Raw genomic sequence first — 17,145 nt, forward strand, 5'->3', positions numbered from 1 at the left:
CTGTCCAGGAGTGGACTTCCCCCTGGACGTGGTTATTAGTCCTAGAGCAGCTGTGTCTGAGGTACCCCGTGTTCTCCTCACCAACATTGTCCGTCTGACCTCTGCTGACCTTTCTTGTTTTACCCTGTAAATAGTATATAGGATGCCATTTTTTTTTTTAAAAATAAACTTGCTTGGCATAAGTCGTCAACTTATGTCAGGTCAGACTTCCCGATCCCAGCTATTGCTTTTGTCATTTCTATTCCTCGATCCCTGGTGCTCCCACCCCAAACCTCACCATTAGGGACCCTTATTTCTGCAGGCAAGGGTCACCCTTGGCTCTCTTAAGCAAATTCACTTGTACTTTCAAATCATATGATGTCTATATACATGATGCATATATGCATGTGGTTTTATATAGCTACATAAACTCTAGAAATCACAAATGAGGGAAGCCATATATTTGTTTTTTGCAACTGACTTAATTTAATAGGATGCTCTGTGCTTGTATCCATTTTTCTGCCAATGACATTTTATTCTTTTAAAAATATATGTATACTGTTTTAATTCATGTATCACTGGGTTTATGCCTCTGTGTGTATGCATAGGTATCCTTTAAGGCCAGAAGGAGGTGTTTGATCTTCTGACTCTTGAGTTACAATTGGTTGGAGTCACCTAATGTGGGTGCTAGGAACTAATCCCTAGCTCTCAGGAAGAGAAACAAGTGCTCTCAACCACCGAGCTGTCTCTGTAGCCATCATTTTATACTTCTTCATGGCTAAAAATGTGTTCTACATATACAATTTTTATATTGTATTTTTATGATGTATATTCACAATATCCTTCCTTATGCGTGTCTCTTGAAAAAAAATGTCAGCTTCTTACTAGAGGAGGAAGGGACCAGACACCCCACACACTAGGTGGCAGCCCCTTTTGCAATGCCCTAGGATACCTGGGCTTCTCTGCCAGGATCTTGTACTCTACTCTCCTCCACCTCCTGGCCCTGGCCCCAGGTTGCTGCTGTAGAGCCTGGGACAGAGGGCTGGAGTGACTTAGCTTACACAGGGCACTGGATTGCTACTTTCCCCATTGCTTTGGCCAACTATCTGACAAGAAGCAACTTAAAGAGGAAGGATTTACCACGGCTCATGGCCCAGGGGATACAGTTTACACAGATTTATGAGGAAGCACTGGTTCCTGTCTGGCAGCAGAAGAATGCTTGCTCGAATCCTGGTGGATAGGAAGCAGAGAAAAGGGAGTACCAGGTCTGCTGATTTCTTCCTCTTACTCCACACCTGTTTCCTGGTCCGTGGGATGGTAGCATTAGCATTTAGGGAGGGTCTTCCCTTCTCAGTTAACTTTCTCTGGAAACTCCCCCGCATGCCCCCAGAGGAGCCCCTCACTAACACCCTAGGCATTTATCAATCCAACCAAGTTGACAATTAAAATTAACCAGGAAGGTCCAGAAACAGGACGTTATTATCATCCTTATAAACATGGCTGGAATCAAGATGGATGGAAGCAAGAAGAGGCAGCACCATTCTCGAAAGTTCAGAGCAGCATTGCTTCAAGTTCAGCAATTGGCTTGGAAAGTGCTCCTGCCAAAAGCCAGATCAGACCAGCTGCAGACAGAGTGGAGGCAGGAGGGCCTGAGACAGGACTGCTGGAGCCCCAACTTCCCTTCCCAGCTTCCCTTCTGTGGCTGGACGGTGAGTGGTTGGTGGGATCCTATCTGCATTTCCCACCCAGAGACTCAGCCCTAGCATGAGCTCAGTCACCTAGCAAAGGTAGCGAGGGCTGTCACTTCCAAGGGATGCTGAGGAGGACCCTGGGGTGTCCAGACAGGGAAGTGAGCTGTGAAGAGATGAGGTTCAGACTGACTTCATCAACATGGACCAAGATTTGGGCAGTCTGAAGCCAGGTGGTTTATTGTCAACATGTTTAAAATACAGTACAGCATGGAAAAAAGCTTCCTCATGTAATATCATCCCCAGTGCTTTGGAAAGACAATCCTGTGCGCTTAACATTCCTGGTTTCTCTGGAGATCTGTGGACACAAGGATCTTTGCCTGTGCTCCCAGCAGGATGCTAGACAGAACCATGCTGAGCAGGGAGGCAGGATGCTCCCGAGTTCCCTGCAACAGTAGGCAACTCCTTGACCCTGATGATTACCCTGCTGCCCTGATATCCTGATATCACCCATTCGTTATCCAGGGTCAACACACAGGGAGGCTAGGTCAGCTGTCCAGCCCTGTGGCCAGAGCTTTTATTAATTCTTATGTAAGGTATAAGCCACACCTCTTTATGCCTTTCTATGAAATGGGGGCTGTATTCAGTGGTGGGAAATGGAAACTTCTAGAAAACAGATTTCTGGCTATAGATTAGGTAGAATTCTGATCAGCCTTCAAATAGCCCGTTTATTTATCACCCATCTATTCATCTACTGATCTTCTATCCACAGAATCCTCATTGCTTCTCTATCCATATACATCCATTCATTTATCTTCTGTCCACCTATTCATCGATTGTTCCACCACTCATCCACCTGTTGATCTTTCATTCATCTTATCACCCATTGTTTCTCTGTCCATTCATTGATCTTCTGTCCAAGCACTGATCAATTCACACATTTCTATTCATTATCCCATCCTCTTCTCTTCTACTCATATGCCCAGCTGTTTACCTTCTATCCGTCCATCATCCAGCTAGCCATCATCCATCCATCCTTCCATCCATCCTTCCATCCTTCCATCCTTCCATCCATTCATCCTTCCATCCATCCATCCATCCTTCCATCCATCCATCCATCCATCCATCCTTCCTTCCATCCACCATCCATCCTTCCATCCATCCATCCATCATCCATCCATCATCCATCCATCATCCATCCATCATCCATCCATCATCCATCCTTCCATCCATCCTTCCATCCATCCATCCATCCTTCCATCCATCCATCCATCTTCCATCCTTCCATCCACCATCCATCCTTCCATCCATCCATCCATCCTTCCATCCATCCATCCATCCATCATCCATCCATCTTTCCTTCCATCCACCATCCATCCTTCCATCCATCCTTCCATCCATCCATCCTTCCATCCATCCATCTTTCCTTCCATCCATCATCCATCCATCCATCCATCATCCAAACATCCTTCCATCCTTCCTTCCATCCACCATCCATCCATCCATCCATCCTTCCATCCATCCATCCATCCTTCCATCCATCCATCCATCCATCCACCATCCATCCTTCCATCCATCCATCCATCCCATCCATCCATCCTTCCTTCCATCCATCCATCCATCATCCATCCATCCATCATCCATCCATCCTTCCATCCTTCCTTCCATCCACCAGCCATCCAGCCATCATCCATCCATACATCCATCCATCCTTCCATCCATCCATCCTTCCATCCACCCATCCATCCATCATCCATCCATCCATCCATCCTTCCATCCATCCATCCACATCCATCCATCCTTCCATCCTTCCATCCATCCACATCCATCCATCCTTCCATCCTTCCATCCTTCCATCCACCATCCATCCATCCATCATCCATCCATCCACCATCCTTCCATCCACCATCCATCCATCCATCCACCATCCATCCATCCATCCATCCATCCACCCATCCAATTATCTGTGCCAGTTCCTTCGTCTTCTCCCTGTTCTTTTTCTTCTTTCTTCTTCACCCTTCTCTCTTTCCTACCTTCTGAGGAATATTTGTCTAGAGTCTGCTTTCTACCAAAGTTCTTAGATATAGCAGCCTTCTTCAAAGCAAAACACTTCTCAGGATAAAACTTGCTTGTTCACTGAGTCCCTGGTCAGCTCCTCTGAACCCTGAGTATCCTCTACATGAGGAATTCTGTTCATGATTCCAGAGAGGGGTAAAGAGGGGAGGAGAGATAAATGTCTGGGTCGACTGCAGCTGAGCAACCCTGCTATGTGAGATGTCCAAGCCTCAGACTTAAAGATGCAAGTCTTTGTGTCATATTTTATAAAGTTATAACATCTGAGATCATATGAAAACATTCTATTGTAGTGGTCTCCCTGCTTTCAGATTCTTGTATTGTAGTCGATGTTCCTCACCATAGCCAGAGGGACTTTTCTTATTTATATATGTTCACATATGTACATACATGTGTGTGGATGCTTTAGAGGCCAGAATTTAATGTCCAGTGACTTCCTCAATCAGTCTCCACCTTATCTTTTGAAATAGGGTCCCTCACTGAACCTAGAGTCACTCTTTGTCAGTCTTGTTAGCCAGTGATCTCCTTAGATGCTCCTGTCTTTGCCTCCCTAGCCTGGGAGTATAGGTGTCAGCTGGTGTACATGGCTTTTACACGGGTGCTGGAGATCTGAACAGCTCCTGCTTATGTGGCAAGCACTTTACTGACCGAACCACCTCCCTAGCCCCTCAGAATGTTCTTTCTTGTCCTCCAGTCCTCTGCCTGGACTCACAAGAAGGAAGTAGAACTCCTTAAGATGCCTCAAAAGGACTCTCATCACCTGACACCAGATGGTTCTTTAGACCCTTGCCCACCTCTGTCACATATCACACATGTATACAGGACCAGAGCCATCTACAGGTCCCCTAGTATCCTATAGTATTATTTCCCACCCCCTGAGTGTGGCCATCCCTCAATCAGCACTCCCATCCACCACCCTGCTTCCTGTATAGACTTTGACAGTGCTTATCCATTCACTGCCATGTTCTTCATCTTGTAATTCACTTGCTCAGACTGCTTTTTCCTATCAGGTTGCAAGCTGCTGAGTGAGAAGACTGACAAGTTCATCTCTGGGGTCCTGGGTTGAGCTCTTAGAAGGCACTCAATGTGAATTTGTAGGGGGGTAGATAGATAATGGATGGGCAATAGATGAAGGACACTTTACAAGAATAGAGCAACCTTTGGATAAGATGATTAAAATGGATTTTCTGCTCCTCCCTGTTCCAGAGACAGCTGCATCTTCTCAAGCAGTGCCAGCCTCATCCCACAGACAAGATGGTGAAGGTCAGTGCGAACAAATTTGGTGCCTGTTTACCGGGGCTGCCTCATGCTCTGCATTTGGCAAAGTGGACATTATTGCCATCAGTGATACCTTCGTTGACCTCAACTACATGGTCTACATGTTCCAGTATGACTCTACCCATGGCAAGTTCAATGGCAGTCAAGGCTGAGAATAGGAAGCTTGTCATCAATGGGAAGCCCATCACCATCTTCCAGGAGTGTGATCCCGCTAACATCAAATGGAGTGATGCTGGTGTTGAGTATGTTGTGGAGTCTACTGATGTGTTCACCACCACGTAGAAGGCTGGGGCTCACTTGAAGGGTGGGACCAAAATAGTCACCATCTCCACCCCCTGGGCCGATGCCCCCATGTTTGTGACGGGTGTGAACCATGAGAAATATGACAACTCAATCAAGATTGTCAGCAATGCATCCTGAACCACCAACTGCTTAGCCCCCCTGGCTAAGGTTGTCCATGACAACTTTGGCCTCGTGGAAGGGCTCATGACCACAGTCCGTACCATCACTATCACTAAGAAGACTGTGGATGGCCCTGCTGGAAAGCTGTGGCGTGATGGTCATGGGGCGGCCCAGAATGTCATCCCTGCATCCACTGATGCTGCCAAGGCTGCGGGCAAGGTCATCCCAGAGCTGAACGGGAAGTTTACTGACTTGGCTTTCTGTGTTCCTACCCCCAGTGTATCCATTGTGGATCTGTGCTTCCTGGAGAAACCTGGCAAGTACGATGACATCAAGAAGGTGGTGAAGCAGGCATCCAAGGGCCCACTAAAGGGCATCCTGGGCTACACTGAGGACCAGGTTGTCTCCTGCGACTTCAACAGCAACTCCCACTCTTCCACTTTTGATGTTGGGGCTGACATTTCTCTCAATGACAACTTTGTAAAGCTCATTTCCTGGTATGACAATGAATATGGCTACAGCCACAGGGTGGTGGACATCATGGCCTACATGGCCTCCAAGGAGTAAAAACCCTGGACCACCCACTCCCAGCCCAGCAAGGACACTGAGAGCAAGAGAGAGGCCCTCAGTTGCTGAGGAGTCCCCATCCCAACTCAGTCCCCAACACTGAGCATCTCCCTCACAATTCCATCCCAGACCCCATAATAACAGGAGGGGCCTAGAGAGCCCTCTCTACTCTCTTGAATACCATCAATAAAGTTCGCTGCACCCACAAAAAAAGATGATTAAAATGTCTGTGTACCAGGAAAGAAGTCAGATGGCTTCCTCCTCAAAGCCCAGATATTGTGGAAAGGATGAAGCTGTGGCCTCTGTCAGGCAAATCGTCTAAGCCAAGAACAGGGAACTGCTTCTTGACTCATTTCCTGTTTCTTTCTGGATATAAAGGTCCTTGGGGAGACAGCCATTGAGACGTTCCTACGCCAGAGGTGGAGATGAAGGAGACAGAGGTTCCTGATGCTCACTTCACAGTGGACAAACAGAACATCTCTCTCTGGCCTCAAGGCAAGTGCCAGCTACTGTTCCATGCCCACCTGGTGCTTATGCCCACCACTCCTCTTCACGGATCCTTAACAGACCTCTCTGTCCCTTCCAGAGCCTCCTCCCAAGCAGGACCTGACTCCAGTTCTAAGGAAACCTCACTGTATCTGTGCGGCTTTCACCTGTCTGGCGTTGGTGCTGGTCGCCTCTATTGTGCTTCAGGCTGTTTTCTGTAAGTCACTGGACCCTGGGGATCCAAACCTTTTTGCTACAGTCCTTGGTGTCTCAGGCCTATGACATTTCAGGAACTTTCCTGATGTGTCTGGAAGCTGGCCTGCTACCCTTCATTCTAGGTTTTAGGGGGGAACCTTATAACTGGCATTAGAAAATGTCTGTTCTCAGGGTAATCTTTGGTCTTCAGGAAAAAATCACTAATCTCTGCCTTTGACTCTCTTAGCTTCCAGTCACCCACAGCTCCCAGACTGTGGAATTCAAAGCTTTGTGACTAGCTCCCAACAGGGAGTTTGATGACTCCCCATATTGCTAGGTACTTACTAGGTACTAGTTCTGCACTGAGCCAAGCCAGCAAACCTCCCAGTCTCCATACTCCCTTGTCTAGGCAAAGAATATGTCCACACTTGGAGCCTTCTTATTACTCTTCTAGGAGCTTCTTAGCCTCTGCTGTGGTCATACCTTCCCTTCTGCCAAGTCTCTAGAGAGCATAGGGAGAAATGTCTTCATTTTTTATGACCTACATGCCTGGTCTCAGACTCTCAGCCTCACCCTTCACTGACCTTGATCTTATCCTAGACCACTAGTCTTGTCTCTTCTCTTATCTCCCACCTCTCTCTTTTTGTTTGAGACAGGGCCTCACTGTGCAGCCCTGTCTGGCTTGAAACTGAGTAGATCAGTCCTGCCTGGAACCCACTGATCTCACTTTGCCTCCTGAGTGCTGGGAGTAAAGGTGTGGACCACCCAGCCCTACTGTTCCTGACTTCTAGCACTTCCTTTCTCGTAGGACTCTTTTAAAAAATATTCTTTTGTTTTGTATATGTATGTTTTATATATGTTTTGTATATGTATGTTTTATATATGTGTGTTTTATATATGTTTTGTATATGTATGTGAATGTTTTGCTTGCCTGTTTGTGCGCCACGTGGACTGGTGCCCTAAGAGTAAAGAGTGCACCGGACTTCCCTAGAGCTGAAGTTATAGTCAGTTAGGAGCTGCCATATAGGTTGGGAAGTAAACCCAGGTATTCTGCCAGGATAAGAGTTCTTCCTGCGGAGCCATCTTCCGTCCCACAGGACTCCTTCGACAGTTATTGATTAGTTTTGCTTCCTGTGCCTATGAACTTAGTGGAGTAAGAAAGATAGGGCCAAGAAAGTGCAGAAAGAGTTTCGTGCCCCTCCCATATGCTTTGGAGTCTGCATGTGCATGCTCCCACTCATGGCCGTAAAGCAGACTGTGGGCAGACAAGGGAGGGGTGTGCTTCCCTAGCTGGTGGTGGGGTCTCTGACAGGAGATGGCTGGGGACTAACTCACAGGCTGAGAGGGGACCTAGAGACGGAGTGATGAGGGGGTGACTAAGGGAACTCCTTTATCAAGTTCACCCAGACCACCCTGAGGAATTCCAGGGCTGGGCTCTCCCTCTGCTTCTTCATGAGGACTCTTGGTCTCCTCCCCAGCCATGATGCTTGGTAGCACCTAATGCACACTTGCTGTATATAATGCGTAGATGGGGAGTAGATGGCCTTGGCCCTTTATGAAGCTTGATCCTTCAGCTTCTCCTTCCTTTGGACAACACTCCACCTCATGGCTTAGGAACCCCTCAGCTGACTCTCTGACTGTCTCAAATCCAGATCCTAGGTTGATGGGCAAAATATTGGATGTGAAGAGTGATGCCCAGATGTTGAGAGGTCGTGTGGACAACATCAGCACCCTGGGTTCTGATCTTAAGAGAGAAAGAGGCCGTGTGGATGACGCTGAGGTCCAGATGCGGATAGTGAACACCAGCCTCGGCAGGGTGCGTTCTAAGATTCTGTCTTTGGAAGCCAGCATGAAGATAGTCAGCAATCAGCTCCAGGTATTAACAAGGAGCTGGGGAGAGGTCGACAATCTCAATGCCAAAATCCCAGAGCTGCAAAAAGATCTGGATAAAGCCAGCGCCTTGAACACAAAGGTCCAGGGACTGCAGAACAGCTTGGAGAATGTCAACAAGCTGCTCAAAGAACAGAGTAAGTAAACGAGATCGTCCAGCAGGCTGACCAGAGGCCACAAGCCTCTCCCTGTCTTGAACAGTAGTTTGAGTCTCTACACTAAGGTGCAGAAGAACATAGAGGCATTGGACGTCTAGTCTGACATGGAATTCGGTATGGTCTGGAAAATAGCCACATATTTGGTTTTGAGTGACAGTTTAGTAAATATATAGTGAACCAAAAATAAAAGGATGAACAACAAATGATGGGTGAATAAATGATTGGTAGAGAGAGTCGCAGGTGATAGATTGATATAGCAAAATGTCAAATTGGGCATTAAAACCTCTAGCAGAAATCGACTGGCGAGGGCCCACTGAGGCCCTCTGAGGGATTTTCTGAGAGAGTCCCTGAGAAGCAGAGGGTCCCTTAGGGTAAAGCTTCCAAGTAAAAGAGCAAGCAGAAACTGAAGGTGACACCATCAAATCGGGGGCTTACAAACATCCAGCCGAAACTGACTGGGGACGATGAGGCAGTCAGCTGGAGTTCCAGGTTGAGCTTTCTCTCTGTTGCTGGACTGTTCTGTACTCTTCCCTCCTTGTCACAGAGGCAGGGGCCAGCCTGTCTCCAGACAAAGTGGGCAGCTTCTCACTGAGCTCACATAGAGACATTTTACCAATATGACATATGCTACACCTGGCCTTTACTGTGCTAGTTCCCGTGATGCTCATTACTGTAAGCCAGGGCCTGGGCTGATGGTCCCTGTGTTCCTGTCACATCTCTCTTCCCTGCCACTGTCCCTGTCTAGTCTCAGAGGCCCAATTCACAAGTCTCAGACTTTTAGGATCCCAATGGAAGGGCCCCAATCCTTGACACTAGAAACTCAAGGTCCCTAGAGCCAGGACTCGATCACTTCTGTCCCCAGGATCTCATCAAACACCCCATCCCATCAGGACAAAGCAGAACCCAGAGCACCGCAGTTACCTCAGCCCCTGTTTTCCAGGTGACATTCTGAAGATGATGTCTCGAGGCTGGAAGTACTTCATGGGGAACTTCTACTACTTTTCCCGCACCTCAAAGACCTGGTATAGTGCGGAGCAGTACTGTATTTCTAGGAAAGCTCATCTGACCTCAGTTTCCTCAGAATCAGAACACGTGAGTGCAATCATCCAATCGCCTGGCTCTGTGAAGGGGTCATCAAGGCTGGGCACTAACAAAAATTCCTCCACTGTACGTGACCTTATATGTGTGGTGCGGGGGTACGTGAATGGTGTGTGGAGCTCCAATGCCTATGTGGAAACCACAGGAGGACATCAAATGTCCTGTTCTACAAATGTCCTGCATTCCCCAAGTACTGCCTAACGGGCCAGCAAGTTCCAGTGATCTTCTGTCTCTGCCCCAATCGGGGTTCGATGTAGCTGGGGTTGGAAGTCAGATCCTCATTCTCATGCAGCAAGTAGCCTTACCCACTTGGTCATTTTATTACCTCCCCACCCTCCCACCCCCAGAGTTTATTTCTCATGTATACGACTCGTCTTGCAAAGGATAGCAGGGGTCTGCTTGACATGGGTATCAAGGACCTAAGCCAAAGGAGGCGTTATGTCAACAGCACACATCCGAAGTTGCTGAGGCAAGGGACACAGAGAGCATCAGCCGCTAAAGCTCCTGCCCTCAATTAAAGTAGAATTTCTGCTCCCAGGCACATAATCGCTAACAGCTTCAAAGAGGGCCAGGAGGGGGCGCTCGTCCCACATGCCAGAAAATAAAAATACTTGTGAACCAGATACTCCAGGACCTAGTAAGCCTCCTTCCTGGCGGTGCAGACTGTAGACCAGGCTTAGTGAGCCAAGAGACAGAGGGGTAAAGCAGGTGAAGGCCCAGGTCTGTTCTAGCTGTGTCACAGTCTGCCCTCAAACTTGTCCAGGAGCCTTAGGGAATTTTCCCAGGCCTCACTTTAAGTGAATTGATGAAATAGTGCCGGGAGGATAATGGAGGTTGTCAAGTGTCCGGCACAATTAAGGGTTCATGTAATTTAGGGATTGCCATTCAGTCAATCCCCTTGATGTCCCTGTCTGCAGCTCAGCTGACTCTTCTGCCTTTTTTTTTTTTTTTTTTGACAAAGTGTCTCATTATATAATTAAGGATGGCCTAGAACCTTCGGTCCCTTGGCCTCAGACTCCACATTGCAGGGATCGCAGCCATCTGCTGCTGTGCCTGGCAGATGGAGTCTCCTATGTCCTCCAGCCCCTCCCTGGAAAGCCCAAGTTCCAAGTCTGTTAGTTGATAAACTAAGCAACGAGGAATTGGGAGTGGGCTCTGGGTCTAGGAAGGGCACTGAGAGAAGACGCCGCACCCGTGAATCTGCGACGCTCATGGGGCATCGTTAGATTCAGGGCCGCCGCTGTCCCTAAGTGAAGAATGCCCAGTGATACCCAGAGGTGCAATGGAGGCTGGGCCTCTGCTCACTTACTCTGTGCTCCCCACAGGAGTTTCTCTACAAGGTAGCAGATGGAGTTCCACACTGGATTGGACTTACCAAGGCAGGAAGTGAAGGGAACTGGTACTGGGTGGACCAGACATCATTCAACAAGGAGCAAAGTAGGAGGTGAGTGAGTCTGCTCCGCCCTCCTTCCCAGCCTGGCTTGCTCCACGGTTCCCATGAACACAGGGCTCTGCTTTGCCCTTATCCTAGCACACTGGAGTGGAGCTGTTTCTGCTCATTCTGTACCTGGGGCCAGTTAGGGACCCCTGTGTCTTATGGGGCTTGGCAGCAAGCCTAGCTGGGGTGAGGATCTGGCCCAAGTCTAGGCCTATGCAGTATGGACTCATGAGAGCCTTGAGAGATGCAGGCCAGGGGCACAGAGGGGGGCTTAGAGTTGAAAGACTACTTAGGTCTTCTTAGGTTTGGGAGCTAAACCTTGCAATGTTCTCACCCAGGACGGAAACCGGGGTCAACATAACTCATCATAAGTTTTTTAAATTTATTTTATTGTGTGTGTACATGATGGGTGTGTCACATGTGTGTAAAGGTCAGAGGACGACTTGTCCAGGTCTGTTCTTTCCTACCATGTGGATTCTGGGGATCAGACTCGTATCCACCATGCCATCTTGCTGGCCTCTAAAATAACCAATTTTAAAGACAGCATCTCGTGTATCTCGGGCTGGCTTGGAAAGTTGCTTTGTAGCCTAGGTTGACCTTGAACCGCTAATAACCCTGCCTCTACCTGAGTGCTTAGGTAAAGGCATGTGCCCCCATGCCCAGTCTGTTTGGTGCTGTGGATAGGATTCAAGGCTTCCTTCATCCTGTACAAGCATCCTGCCAGGTGCACAGAGTGTCTTTCTTTCTTTCCTCACGTGATAGGTTCTGGATCCCAGGTGAACCCAACAATGTTGGGAACAATGAACACTGTGCCAACATCAGGGTGTCTGCCCTCAAGTGCTGGAATGATTCTCCCTGTGACAATGTATATTCTTTCATCTGCAAGATGCCCTACATCCAAGTGATCACATGACAGGCCTGACCTGAACTCAGCGTTGCTGGGGCAGCAGTGATACAGCTCGCCCAGATGTCTCTCCCCCTGATGCTCCAAGATTGCTCTGCACCGAATGGTCTTCTTGCCCCAAAATTGTCCCAAACATGCTGGGGTCCTTCTCTCTTTGCTGGCAATTCTCGGCTCCTGGAGGCCTTGGAGGAGCTTGGGTTAAATGGGTGAGGACCTGGAGGGGTTGTAGAAGTCCTCGCTTCCCAGGCGAGGCAGGTCAGTACCCCAAACATTTTGTTTAGACTTTCCCGATCCTTCTAAGAAGCCTTGGCTGACCATATAAGAGCTACATTCAAATATGACCAGTATTTGAGGAGGCAAACATGCCCAACTTAACTATGATACAATTTATACCTGTATTAGAACACCATGTGGTACTCTCAAAATATGTCAATATGTTGTTTTCATGAGCCTACTGCAAATAAATGTAAAGACTTACTGCTTCTTGGTGTGAGTGTGTGTGTGTGTGTGTGTGTCCTGTAGCCTAGAGTTGGAGTCACATATGTTTACGAACAACCAGATATGGCTGCTGACCTCCAAACCCTGGTCTTCTGATAGAGTAGTAGGTGTTCTTAGCTGCTGAGCCATCTCTTCAGTCCTGGAGATTTAAATTATAAGATAAAAAAACAAAATATTAAAAATACGTAGGAAGGCTGGAGGTGTGGTTCACTGGGTAAAGCGTTTACCTGGCATGGGTGGCCGTGAGGCTAATCTGCAGAACCACAGGGCCGGGTATGTTCGTGCGTAGCTGTGATCCCACACGCAGGAGGTGGAAGCAGGAGACTCACCAGTTGAAGGTTATCCTCAGCTCCACAGTGAGTTTGAGGCCATCCTGGTATAGAGGAGCCTGTCTTGAGAGAGGAGGCCGTTTGCTTCAGGATAACCAAGCAATTGCTTCCGTGTTGCTATGAGGCTCTCTCTAGTTGAGATTCTCATATGTCTGACTGAATACCATGGAAACAGCAGCTCTTGGTCACCCAGTCCCTGACATAGTCCTTCACCTCTTTATACACTTTCTCTGAAGTCTGAATCCCTCTCTCCTTGAGTGAGCTAAGCCAGGGCACTTCGGGATTGGCAGGTCCTCTGTTTCGTTTGAGCTACCTGGCTCAGCTCCCCTCCCTCCTGCCACCAGGCCATCACACGCCCAGGCCACCACAGTCATCCCAGCCTCCCCCATCTCCTCTCCACTGTGTTCCTCTCTTGCTGTGACATCCTTGTCTACTTTAAACACCTCTTGGATCAAAGTTTTTCTTGGAGTTCCTGTTTCCATTCCCAGTGACCGCTGTGAACTTAAAAGAACATGCAATGGTGGGGTACACTCAGATAGAGGGCAAAAACGAATAAGGGCAGCCTGTCTCTAAAAGCCAACAGCCACAGGCAGAGCTTATATTTGGTTTTATGTGAGTGAAACAAGGTAAGGTTTGATACGTTTCTTCAGGGGCTCCTAGGTAGCAAGACTTCTGTCCTCCAGCCCTCTTCCCAGGGGATCCTTCCCGAGGTCCCCATTTTTCACAAAGGCTGGGTGTCTAGATATAAGCAAGCATCTAAGCCAAGAGACAAAGGCCTGAAAACAGGGGCAACAAATGGGGCATGAGAGAGAATGCAGGGAGCATGAACTGACCTCCATTGAGGATTCTCAACAGAAAGAGTCCCTTTGAGAGCCACCACCAGGGTACTGTTGAGTGAGAAGACGGCGCACAGAGGGTACACGCTTTTTTTTTTCTCCAACATGGTCTTTCTAACTGGAACTAACCCTGTAGATCAGGCTGGCCTTGAATCTACAGCGATGGGCCTATCTCTGTTTCTGCCTCTCGAATGCTGGGACTAAAAGTATGTGTCACCACACCAGGTTATAGGTTTGTGTTTAGGGCCAAGGTACCTTTGATACCCCCAAGAACCCCAAAGACTGAGGTTCCTTGCTCTTACCAATAGGCCCCCTTGCTGAAAGACTTCTCATCTGGCTAGGCACCCCACCCACCATGGGACCAGCTGCCTTCCCTTCAGTGGTTAAAGAAACTCCATTTTGTGCTAGGGATCGTCTTGTTGCCTGTTTGTTGGCCTTTTTGCCCCTGATCTAAATTCCTGGAAGACAAATTCCTGCAACCCTGACTCCTTGACCCCTATCCAGCTGTCACATGACCAGCTGCTGTTATCCTATGATATGTCTAATTGCTAAATTTTGGGTTCTGTGACCTGCTTAAGCAGATCTTCAAGGACTATTCAAGGGCACCTTGACCACTTAGTCTTGGTCAAGCAGAGCAGCATTTTGGCTTGTGCGACTTGCTTGAGCAGACGCTCATGGACTTCCTGAGGTTTTTTCCTTTAAAAGTCCTTCCTTCACCTCCCTCTATGTGGCACGTCTCTGACTTGGGTTAGGGATTGCAACACATTTGGGGTGAACTGTGTGAAGGTTGTCTCTATACATTCAATTGTTGATTGGTGTACTGGCTCAGAGCAGAGTGCTGGCCAGATTTTGGTATTGTTAATCTTTATGATCTGCCTCGGCATTTTGTAGGCACTCTTCCTCCCTACCTACTAACAGATTGGCTTAGTAAAGAGCTGATGGCCATAGATGAACAGGAAAGGAAAGGAGGAAATTTGGGGCTGAGAGAAGGTCTCTAAGAGAAGAATTAGAAGTGAGGGGATTCACCATCTGGACAGGGAGGTGGTTAGACAGACCAGGATTGAGAGACGTAAAGAACTAGCCACATGGAGGGTCATGGGCTACAATAATACAATCGAGTTAGACGAGCTAGCCAGGTGGTAGTCCAAGTTAAATGCCAAAGCTTTTCATAAACATTAAAAACTCTCTGTGTCATTATTTAACTCCTGGAGGGTCTAGAATGCCCTCCTATACAGCATAGGATAATTTGGCTGATTATAATCTGAATTTAGCCTGATAGTCTTTCCCCAGTGATCTCAAGCTCCATAATATCTGGAAGCCCCAGCGAGACGCAAGAAGAATCCAGATTCAGGGTCTGGGGTCCAGGATAGGTCCTAGCAGGGGCAAGTACCACACTCTGAGGCCCTGGAGGTGAACAGCCCTAGTTAGGGGCAGATACATTTATAGATTTGGGAGCCAGGAAGGGAGCCCCAGCCTGTGGCCACCACCAATTTACAAAATGGAAACACAACTAAAGAAAGAATTTCTGACGGACATGCTCCTAGAACAGGACCAATCAGTGAGCTGTTCTGGATCTCTGGACATTTGGAGAGAAATAGAGGAAATCTGAAGCAATCGTAGACCCGGTCTCCAGGGACAGGGTAGGAGACTGTTTCGATGTGCTTATAATTTTTGTTGCAGAAATGGGGGCCAGACTGACACAGCTAAACCCCCTAGGGTTACTTTGCAGCACTTCAAAGACTTCTTCAAGGGGTCTATGGAGCTAAGATGTCACCCTTGAAGCTCTACACTCTCTGTGAACTAGAATGGGCCACTTTTGATGTGGGATGGCCAGATGTAAGTGTCATTTGACCCTAAAATAGCAAAAAGAGTCTGGACAGTGGTCACAGGGAACCTGGATACCCTGCCTTACACTGACTGCTGATGCACCCTGCCTGGCTGAAGTGTTGGGCCCTTAAACAACGCGAAGTCATTGAGTCAGGGGCTGAGTAAAAACCTAAGCAAAATGCCTGTATCTCTGTTCTTGTCCTGGAGGAGCAAGAGGAGGAAGAGGAGGGGGTGAGGTGGCAGGGAATCCCATATCTTACAGTCCACACACCCAGGAAGCCCAGGACCCAGCTGTCTGAAGGGGACCATGCACTTGCAATCCCAAGACTTTTTCTAGCCCTGACATCACGTTCACAGCAGGAGAGGGCTGGATTATGCTATACCCCAGCTGAGCCAGACCTCTGCTTTTCTCCCTCCTAGAGTAGCACGCCCTAGTGGGCCTCCACCCCTGCCAGGCGAAAGGGCTGGTGGGTAGGAGAGGCCCAGACTTCCTTTTCTAGTTTATGTCTCTTTTCCAACCAGTGATCTTTACAACTGGAAGACCCAGCCCTTCCTCCTTTGAGAAGCCTCAGGCCCTCGTCGGCCTGCTGGAAGGTGTTTCCTTTACCTAATGGGGCTGATTTTAAGCAGTTTCTAGGTACGTTTTTCACCACAGAGGAGAGGCACTGAATCATGACTGAAGCCAGGAAGGCTACAAAGGGTCTCAAGGTAACAGGGAAAGATGCAGAAAGAGGAGCCGAGTGACTATTGTTCTCAGAAATACCAAAGGGGTTGGGGATTTGGCTCAGTGGTAGAGCGCTTGCCTAGCAACCGCAAGGCCCTGGGTTCGGTCCCCAGCTCCGAAAAAAAGAAAAAAAAAAAAAAAGAAATACCAAACTGGTCTCCCAGGGCTAATCAATGTCAGGGGCACTAGACACCTATCGCTGCGGCCTCCTGACTGGAATGAGAGCAGCATCTACAAAGGCTTAAAGGTACCTGAGGTAACTCAGAGAAATCAGTAATCTTCTGCTGGGTTCCCGGAACACCTCTGGGAGGCTTTCCAGAAGTTTATTCCATTGATCTGGATGCCCAGACAACCAGAGGGCTGTTCATATTGCCTTTGTCGCCCAGTTGGCCCAGATATACACAGGAAGTTACTGAAATTACAAGGGTTTGAGAAGCTGAGTTGGTTAGAGTTGTCAGAAATTGCTCAGAGAATTTTAACAATAGAAATCCAGATGAGAAGAGAGACAAGAGGCTAGAATAACAGTGGCTGTGTTCAGAGAAGCGACCAAATCAGCCTTGAGCCAGGCTGGAGAGGGACCGATGTGAATATTGCAAAGAAAACAGTCATTGGAAGAATGAGAGTCTGCAACTCAGACAGGAGAAAGCGGTGTAAATCCTCAGTCTGACAGGATTGGATGGAGGGGTCAGAGCTCCATACAAATGATCCCTTAGGAGCCCAGGGTTGCAGAAAAGGCGGGGGGCAAAACTGTGGTTTCTGGTAGATACAGGTGCAG

At 48.2% G+C, this 17,145-nt stretch overlaps 1 protein-coding gene and 1 pseudogene across 1 annotated transcript; both read left to right on the top strand.

Moving 5' to 3' along the window:
- Positions 1 to 4,994: 4,994 nt before the first annotated feature.
- Positions 4,995 to 5,987, top strand: LOC116902749 (annotated as a pseudogene).
- A 419-nt stretch (positions 5,988 to 6,406) lies between these two features.
- Positions 6,407 to 12,165, top strand: Cd207 (CD207 molecule). Its single transcript, XM_032907233.1, has 6 exons — positions 6,407 to 6,482; positions 6,574 to 6,690; positions 8,321 to 8,695; positions 9,657 to 9,808; positions 11,140 to 11,258; positions 12,015 to 12,165. Exons 1-6 carry the CDS (start codon positions 6,413 to 6,415, stop codon positions 12,163 to 12,165), a joined length of 984 nt encoding a protein of 327 aa, XP_032763124.1. The 5' UTR covers positions 6,407 to 6,412.
- The last annotated feature ends 4,980 nt before the right edge of the window (positions 12,166 to 17,145 follow it).

This window comes from Rattus rattus, chromosome 6 (assembly GCF_011064425.1).
Source record: "Rattus rattus isolate New Zealand chromosome 6, Rrattus_CSIRO_v1, whole genome shotgun sequence".
NCBI lineage: Eukaryota > Metazoa > Chordata > Mammalia > Rodentia > Muridae > Rattus > Rattus rattus.